At 38.4% G+C, this 10,116-nt stretch overlaps 1 protein-coding gene across 1 annotated transcript; it reads right to left on the bottom strand.

Annotated features, from left to right (window-relative positions):
• Positions 1 to 429: 429 nt before the first annotated feature.
• Positions 430 to 4,176, bottom strand: LOC308104282 (uncharacterized protein). The gene is made up of 3 exons (XM_080454679.1): positions 3,957 to 4,176; positions 3,738 to 3,833; positions 430 to 3,045 (listed from the first exon to the last, which is right to left on the bottom strand). The coding sequence occupies exons 1-3, from the start codon at positions 4,102 to 4,104 to the stop codon at positions 2,063 to 2,065; spliced, it is 1,227 nt and encodes a 408-aa protein (XP_080310805.1). The 5' UTR covers positions 4,105 to 4,176; the 3' UTR covers positions 430 to 2,062.
• Positions 4,177 to 10,116: the final 5,940 nt, after the last annotated feature.

Genomic DNA, 10,116 nt, shown 5'->3' with positions numbered 1-10,116 from the left:
TTCCTAAATTTTGTCATTAATTATTTTCGGAAAGATTTTCGAAAGATTTCCACAAAAAACATCCACAAAATGTTCATGAGTTGAAAACAAATTCTAACATTCAAAAGGATTTCATGAATAAACTGAAAAATAATCAAAGAAATTAACATACAAATACTTACAAATGTAACCTTGACGACCAAAGAATACATTATTATTATCATTATTATTATTATTATTATTATTATTATTATTATTATTATTGGAATTATTATTAGTATTGTTACTTGTTTGGTTATTGGTTTATGTACGACAGGTAATTTGGGCAGGACATGCATATGGGGATGACAAATGTTTTATTACCAAAGCCAAGAAACTGTATGTTTGTTGTTCACGTTTGCATGACTCATTGTGAATTCTACAATGCATACTAAGTCAAATTGTGGACATTGCTTATGTGCCTCTGTAAGAAAGAGGTTAAAAAGAATCAACGAAACGCCACTACATGCATAATACAGACCATTAACCCATTAAGACCTGAAGCCGATTCTACAAATGGCTTCCAAATCGGTAGTTCTCACACTTTTTCGTAATTCAAAATAATTAAACACTTTCAAGATTTTTCTAAAATGTTCACAAATAGCAGATGTACAAGCTCGCAGCGTGGCACGAAGTGACGCACTGTGAGCTTGTAAATCATGTTCATAAACACAGCAACAAAACTACAGCAGTAGAGTTGGAATGCAGTGTAATTATGTTGGAGTTTAGCAAGGATGCTAATTCTCATCTGTAGTCCCACTGTTTCATCCCCGTCTTGGGGAAAAAGTGATGCAGCATAAAGTGGGAGTGAAGCCCATTTTTATTTTATAACTAATAGTTTTATAACTAATAAGATATTTACATAAACTTTATATGACACAGAGCAACTCTGAGAAATAAACATAATCATCCTAAATCTAACCTTGGGAGTTTAACCACTTAACCGAACAAACACAAAATAAGGTACAACCAAAACCTCATTATTCTCTACTCTAATCTAACAAAATATGACTTATACTCAAAACATACTAACTAATACAAAGATCACAAAGTGATCCACCAGAGCTAACAGGTGGGTGGACAGACAGCAATAGTTCAAGTGCTGCCAGAGACTACAGGTGTTAAGGCCTTAAGTAGTCTTCTCCAACCGATCACTGGAAGCAGCTGCTGGTGATTGGCAGCCAGCAATCAGGACATGGTCAGCACCTGGAATTGAACACTCACACTCACACACAATCCCATACATGCACTGACACAATATCTCCACATCATCCTCACACACGTGTACACCACACCCACCAATAACAATAGCACAAGATATTGCAGGAAGAAAATATACATGTGTCTGCCATGTAATCTCAAACAACAAAGACCACAACAAAACAGCGAAAAGAACAAAACAATACAACAATATAAGTGCACACGTGTAAATAGAACCAAACTCTACGACTGTGTTAAAAAAAACTGACAAAAATTATACTTACAAGAGATTGGTAAAATCCCAACAAGGCAACGCTAAGACAATATATACATTTGCATATAACTCTATATGCAAACCCAATTTACAATTTAGGCATTTAGCAGATGCTTTTTTATCTAGAACGACTTACAGTAAGCGAGGTAAACACACACATCAAATGCAGAGAGACAGTGTAGTGCCTCAGTAATCTAGGATCATAGGTAAACCAAGAACCTAGCATCAGTCTAAAAAATATAATATATTTAAAAAAAAACCTGTACATTGAAATAATAGAAACTATAGGATGCCAGGTCGACAAATGAACCTATAGATCAGTCTAAATAAAGCTATCTAAATTACATTTTAACCTAGGCATATGGTCGTCAAGGCTAGGTCAAGTGCTACGGGCTAAGGTGGAGTCTGAAGACATGGTTCTTCAGATTATCTTCAATTGACAATTTAGGCATTTAGCAGACACTCTTAATCCAGAGTGATTTACAGTAAGCAAGGTAAACACGAGGTAATACATCAAAAGCATATATAAACGTTTATAAATGCTTTATAAAGGGTCATTATTGTAAAGTGCTACCAGCATACACAATAGCAATCATCGAAATGGTCAACACGGCTCTGGCACTGGTTATAACGGTTCTGTAACTGGTTATAACGGTTCTGTAACTGGTTATAACTGGTCTGTAACTGGCCTTTCTGTTCAGTCAGTTGGTTATGTCTGGTCTGTAACTGGTTAAAACGGTTCTGTAACTGGTTATAACTGGTCTGTAACTGGTCTTTCTGTTCAGTCAGTTGGTTATGTCTGGTCTGTAACTGGTCAAAACTGCTCTGTAACTGGTCTTTCTGTTTTGTCAGTTGGTTATGTCTGGTCTGTAACTGGTCAAAACTGTCCTGTAACTGGTCTTTCTCTTCAGTCAGTTTGTTATGTCTTGTCAGTAACTGGTCAAAACTGCTCTGTAATTGGTCTTTCTGTTCAGTCAGGTTGTTGTGTCTTGTCAGTATCTGGTCAAAACCGTCCTGTAACTGGTCTTTCTCTTCAGTCAGCTGGTTATGTCTTGTCAGTAACTGGTCAAAACTGTCCTGTAACTGGTCTTTTTGTTCAGTCAGGTTGTTGTGTCTGTTCTGTAACTGGTCAAAACGGTCCTGTAACTGCTCTTTCTGTTCAGTCCGGTTGTTATGTCTTGTCAGTAACTGGTCAAAACGGTCCTGTAACTGGTGTTTTTGTTCAGTCCGGTTGTTATGTCTTGTCAGTAACTGGTCAAAACGGTCCTGTAACTGGTCTTTCTGTTCAGTCCGGTTGTTGTGTCTTGTCAGTAACTGGTCAAAACTGTCCTGTAACTGGTCTTTCTGTTCAGTCAGGTTGTTGTGTCTTGTCAGTAACTGGTCAAAACTGTCCTGTAACTGGCCTTTCTGTTCAGTCAGTTGGTTATGTCTTGTCAGTAACTGGTCAAAACTGTCCTGTAACTGGTCTTTCTGTTCAGTCAGGTTGTTGTGTCTGTTCTGTAACTCGTCAAAACTGCTCTGTAGTTGTTGTCTCTCCACCATGTTGGACTGATCTGTAAAATGAGAGATACACTATTAAAAAACAATAATAATGTCCAACTACCAAAGCTGCTACAGCTTATTTTTCTGCAACTCAAACTATTACTACAGCTAATAATATACAGTACATTTTATGAGGTATCATCTCTGCTAGTGTTTGTATTGAAAACAACATGTTGGATCGCCATAGATCAAACAAATTAAAACCAGTGATGGAAGAACTACTCATATGTTTTACTTAAGTACAAGTATCAATACCGCAATTTAGAAATACTCTGTTACTAGTAAAAGTCTGGTATTTAGAATTTACTTAAAAGTACAAAAGTAGTGGCATCAAAATAAAGTACCAAAAGTAAAAGTACTCATTATCATTATGGAGAAATTTTCCTAAATATCTTTTGAAAATAGCAGATAGCTTCTAGATCTGCTATTTTCAAGTAGCTGAAGTGTATATATAGGGCTGAAGTGGTTAATGTATGTTTTATGATAATAATCTATGTCTACAAAGTAACTAGTAGCTAAAGTTACTAGAAAATAAATAATTGTAGCAGAGTAAAAAGTACAATATTTGCCTCTGCGATGTAGTGGAGTAGAAGTAAAAGTATTGAAAATTGGAAGTAAAAATACCTCAAAATTGTACTTAAGTAGATGTACTAAGTTACTTTACACCACTGATTAAAACATATTGTTATGAAACTTGACTTACAGAGAGATAGTGGGACAGCAATGTTGAGGAGAGCTAGAACAGCACAAAGCAATCCAACACCGACTCCAACCCGGCTGTACCGTCTTCTGCTTCTGTCTAGAACACACACACACACACACACACACACACACACACAGTCGGTTAAATATTTGAACCTTCTTGTTTAAAAGGTTAAAAGTATACACTTTTGTGATTTTTAGTTTTAGTAGCATCTCTTACCAGACTGCAGTATCTTCTGTAGATCTTCCTCCTTATTGGTCTCGGGCTCAATATTTTCATAGGTTGCATCGCCCATCTGTTGGAGGTCAAAGTTTTTATAATTGCCTTCTACAGATATTTCTGCTTGAATTATTTTCGCTGTTGTCATGGTGTCAACAATATCGAAGTGATCTTCCCGACTTTATGAATTTAATTCTTGCAGGTATTTCATCCGGTCCACCTCGTCACAGCACTCTGAACTATTGAGATGTGCGGTCTGTCTTTTATTTCTTTGCCTCTTCCTCTTTTATTTTGGTTTGCTCTGCCTTCCTCTTTTTAAAATACTAAAGACAACACATTGCAGGTCCTTCTTTTTTTTCTAGAAACGGGATCCCACTTCTGTCAAACTCCATAATAAATGTGATGGTAGGCATCAGGTTATTTTGGTCAAAAAACGAGAACGAAATGGAAGGAATTAAGGTTGAAATCAAATCACCAAAACTACGGATGCTCAGGCTGTTCAATCCCTAAAGTGAAGTTGTAGATCGACTATTTTCGAATTACCAAAGTATGTATAATTTATATGGGTCCGAAGAAATGTTTTAATAATAATCAAAATCTACGAAGTAAATAGTAGCTAATAGGCGGGTGCAGTTATGAAAAAAAAGCACCTTACCCAAAACAAATTGCAACAAAACGTTTTTCAACAGTTTTTTGTAGTATTAGGTGTCCTTAATAACATACTAAAAGTTTACCAAAGTTTGATCACTGGGGCGGCCATAGCTGAGTGGTTAGAGAGACCGCCTAGGGAGCCAGAGGCCCTGGTTGCCCCAGGTACGATTCCAGGCCACGCCAGCAAATGTGTCGATGAAATTAAATTTGTCCCTGAGCAAGACTCTTAACCCCTAATTGCTCACAGGCCCTCATTGGAAACAAGACCGCAAGGACTTTCATGAACGGACCTGTTATAGGAATCATCCATCATCATCCTTACTGGAAAGGTGTTATTTTCAAGATGGCGTCCAAAATGGCCAAAAAATCTTTAAAATAACCTAACTCCTTCATTATTTATCCTAGACAAGTACTTTTTGTGTCTAACCCTATGTTTTGGGGGCATAGAAATCCACAGGACTTGTCCAAATTGCAGAGATACATTTAGATAATTGTGAAATCCAATATTTTGTTTTTGACTCTATTAAAACCCTCTGAAATGTTCACCCGTTTCAACTAGTTATATTTGTTTTACTGGAGCAAGGCTTCAAGATATCCTCAAAACACAACAAAACAATAGTCACAATTTTCAGTCATTCAGAAGGTGGCAGAGAAAGAGAATATTGTCAGTTGATATAGTATTGCTTGCAATATTGAAACATTTTGGATAGCTCTGCGGATCAAATGTGAATCAAACTGTCATCTTGTAGACAAAATGTTTAAAAACGTTTTTAACACATTAGGAAGGCAATCAGTGTGAGTGTGTAAAGAGGGGTGGCTACGGAGGTTAGTGCAGAGCTGTCAGAACCCATTTCTGTACTGGGTGCCTAGGCAGAGGGGAGTATGAGGGTGGGGTTGTGTGAGGAGGTAAAGTGGGGTCTGGTTTAGAGTTTAGTGGGCCTAGGGTTCCCCTCAGGTGGGTACAGGGGAGTATGGGGAGTGGGGGGTCACTGGATTGCTCCCTGGGCACTTGGAGCACAGAAGAGCAAAGTTATAGGAGCCAAGGAGACCCTGAGCTTCTCCTCTCCCCCATGTCCGAGGTGCAAAACCTTCAACAGTTGGCTCAGACATGTCCCATTAAAGCTATAGTGGGCACTTGGGAGCTCAGGACGAGTGCTCATATGCAGCTAAAGAGAATGGGGCTTGTCAGCCCCTGATGCACGTTGTGCATCGCGATAGCCAAATTCAAATTTTCAAGTGTCCATCCTCAAGTCCTCCACTCCCGCCTAAGCCCTGCCTCCGAGCGAGGAGGCGAGGAGGCAAGGAGCGTCATTTTGAAGTGACAGCAATTATGACGTGTCACACAGTTGGATTGCTGTACTATTCCAGAGCTCGGAGGGTTGTCATGTGGAGGAGGAGAAATTATACGCCACGCATTTCAACGAAGACAGTTCCCCAAACGATACATGAAAGATACACTTGTATCTTGCCAGATTTCACTCCAAGTGGCTTAGGGAGCCTGCGCTCACCTCACGCTGGAGGACAGAGTGAGGAGGAGGCAGAAATGAAGCTTATGCGTTAGGCTGAGAGGAGTATCCCTATGTCGCCTGGCTCACTGGATAGTCCCACTGGTCCCAAGTGGACCTCCATGCTGGCTCCTATGCCCGAGATGGGCACTCGTGAGTGGGCATAGTTAGTGAGGAGGGACCCCCCCCTATAGTTGTGGTTGTAAGACCTCCACGTGGTGCATGACTGTGTGTCAGGCAGTCAGGGGTGTCCCTATGTCTGACTGGCTCACAGGAGAGTCGGTGTCTGGTTGGTGGCTGACCATTAATATTCCCAAGGGCCCCCAGTGACTTATCATTATGGCTCAGAGCGTCCTCTCCCCTCAAATCAATTTTTAAAGTTAAAATTATCCAGATTTCTTTTTTTTTTTTTTAAGATCAAAGTTCAAGGTTATTGCCAGCAGTACCAATCACAAAATAAAAGACATGTGAAATAAATGTTGCACTAAAACCCCACACAACTACTACAATCTCAGGAATAAGATGTCTGTGACAAGCAAATCTGAACCCTATCCGGCCACACTCCTCTACCACCCCTACCAAAGACAGTAGACACTAAATGTTGTGATAGCTCTGTGCTGACTTACAATGTTTACAAATGTCACAGTACAACCCAGTAATAATGAATGTATTACTTTTTGGTATGAAAAGAAATCTCCTGAAAGCTTCAACAGAATGTGAATTACCAATTCACCAATCCTGGGCATTATGTAGAAAAGGGAGAAATGTCAAATTACATTGTTGTATATATATATATATATATATATATATATGTATATATATATATATATATATATATATATACAGTATATATATATATATGTGCTTATAACCATGCTTATAACCAATTCCTTTATAATTGAACTTGTAATCACTTGACTATAATTTATATATGCTAATTAGATTTCAAGATTACCAAAACCTAACCAAAATGTTGGTTACGTCTAGGTTGAATAATGAAGGAGTAATGGTCTTTTTAAGGAACTGGCGGCGGCCATCTTGAAAATGTTACCTTTCTAGTGGTCCGATTTTGGTAAACTTTTGATATGTTATTAAGTACACCTAATACTACAATAATCCATTGAAAAACCTTTTGTTGCAATTTGTTTTGGGTCAAACCATAACTGCACCCGCCTATAAAGTTTTCAAATAATTATAGTGGAGTAATTATTGCCTGTGAGATGTAGTAGAGTAGAAGTAAAATTATTGAAAATTGGAAATACTCTAGTTACTTTGCACCACTGCTAGAAAACAAGTCTTATTGAAAGAAGAGAATAGGGTGCAAAGTTTTTACAAAATATTTTATTCTCCAATATATCCTAAAGTCTGCATCAATATTCTAAAGGGAAATGTTAAATAAACCAAGATGTGTGAAAACCTAAATATGACCTTAGCTGTGAGATTACTGAAAGAAATAACGGCAGACATTGATTTAAAATGTGGGTTGGGCTACAAGAGATAAGAGAAGTACGTTTATCCACTATAAAGTTGTACATAGATATTATTTTACACCCTTGAAACTGTTCAGATTTAAACCAAGACAATAAATGTTGGAAGTGCAAACAAACAACAAATGGGTACATTTCTACATTTCATACAGTTATTCTCAAACTTTCCGTGCCGTGACCCCTTAAATTAATTATATTTGATCGGGGACCCCCCAAAATAATCATATTTGAACTGGGGACCCCCCACCCTGACAAGCCGATCTGCACGCTCAGAAGCAAAATGTTTGCCTCTTTCTTATATTATTTGACAATTTGACCAACGTTAGACCAGTTTTTCTAATATAGTTTGTTGGTCTTTTTTAATTTAATTTAATTTTCTTTTTTTTCCTGTGGGGACCCACAGGTTGAGAACCACCTCTACCTCTACTGCCGTTTTGGAAGTCGGTATTGAAATACCGACGGTGGATTCCCACATGCCACCAGGTCTTAATAAAGCAGAGATGGGATTAGTAGCAACAGGTTTTATTGTAGCAGCCAGGCTTATTTTACCTAACTGGCCGCATAGGAAACTTATGACAGAATCTTCTGTATTTGAAAGTACGATTGCCAGGGTAACCATGTTCCAAATAAAGATGGCAAAATATGTTGACAATCTAATCTGGAGTCTAACAATCAGAGAGATGTGGGGAGAACAGAACATGATATAATATACTCACAACATTGTCCCAAAAAACAGGATGTTATCTATGGCCCAGCCGGTAAAGGTGGCCTATGTGTATTAACTTCAAAGGTAAAGCGATGGAGACCGCACACCAAAAGAATGTAAAATATACTTCTTTATTACAAAATTGGCAATATATCAGTGGTGCGCAAACTTTTTCAAACCTTTTCCTATAATACACATAAATAGGCTAAAGGAAACTATATGCACATCGACTGTGGGTGCTGGGCTAAAAAGGCTAAAACTTAAAAAAACTGTAAAAGATATACTTCTTTATTACAACATTGACAACGTTTCAATTCGCTTGTGGATCTTCTACATGGTCATTTGAGCATGCACACCTTTTGACACCTTTTGACCTTATAATGATGATTGTTCCCCATTGTATGTCACAAGAACAGAACATGATATGATACATCATTGTCCCAAAAAACAGGATGTTATCTATCACTCACCACGCCGGTAAAGGTGGCAGCCTATGTAAATTAACTTCGAAGCGGTAGAGCCAGCCCGCACACCAAAACACGGTAAAAGATACTTCTTTATTACAAAATGGGCAACCTTTTGTTCCGATGTAGATCTTCAGGTAATTTGAGCATGCACACCTGCTGACTTCCTTATAATGATGTTCCCCATTGTAAGTGACCTTCTGTTTTTACAACAATGAAGACACAATTACAAACCAAACATTTAAAAAAGTGTTCTACTTTCTTTTTTAAAACCTAAACCCTCTTCCTCTCTCCCCTCACAAATAATTAGTGAATCTGATATAATTTTAAACAAACCAGATATGTGTACAGCTTTTAACCACCATTTTATTTCGTCTGGACATCTATTTGACCGGTTGGTTGGCTGCCAATACGGCTCCCTCAGGTCATATTCATAACCTGGTCTCTGAGATTCCTATCCCCTATGGTGAAGGCCTCTCATTAAGAACGCTAACACTGAGAGAAGTTCTCAATGCACTTTTAAAAATATGTACCAAGAAATCTAAAGGAGCGGATGATCTCGAACCATATCTCTTGCATCTTAGTGCACATATAATTGCCCCCCCTCTTACCCACATTTTTTTTTAACATTCTCCACCGGAAAAATTCCCCCAATCTGGAAATCAGCACATGTCGTGCCATTGCATAAAGGTGGTGATCCATTTGCTTTAAATAATCATCGCCCAATATCTATTCTATGTTGCCTAGCCAAGGTCCTCGAATCCCTGGTTAGCTCTCAATTGCGGTCATTTTTGGATACACACAATATACTGCAACCCCAACAGTCCGGTTTTAGACCAGGTCATAGTACCATATCAGCCACAACTCTTGTCATAAATAACATAGTAAGTGGCCTGGACAAGCACCGTCACTGTGCAGCCATGTTTATTGATTTATCAAAGGCATTCGACACGGTAGACCACTCAATTTTAATACAAATACTTTCTCTAATTAGTTTGAATGCACTCTCAATCCGCTGGTTCTCAAACTACTGTACCTCTCAGGGAGAACACAGAGAGTTGTCGCTGATGGTTCCAGTTCAACTTATCTGGTAACCGACAAAGGTGTCCCCCAAGGATCCATACTGGGCCCTCTTTTATTCTCCATATACATAAATAATATGATTATTCCCACTTCGCAATGCGACGTCCATTACTATGCGGATGACACAATTCTGTACAGTATTGCCCCCACAACCGACCTAGCCATCGCTAACCTCCAGTCCGCTTTTAACAGGTTCCAATTGGCTCTAGTAAATCTCAAGCTGGTCTTAAATTCTGAAAAGACTAAATGTATTCTGTTTACACG

The sequence above is a fragment of the Gymnoscopelus braueri genome, assembly GCF_963280865.1.
Source record: "Gymnoscopelus braueri genome assembly, chromosome: 17".
Taxonomy (NCBI): domain Eukaryota; kingdom Metazoa; phylum Chordata; class Actinopteri; order Myctophiformes; family Myctophidae; genus Gymnoscopelus; species Gymnoscopelus braueri.
Note: the sequence above shows the minus strand (reverse complement) of the source record. Positions and strands in the feature narration are given on the sequence as shown.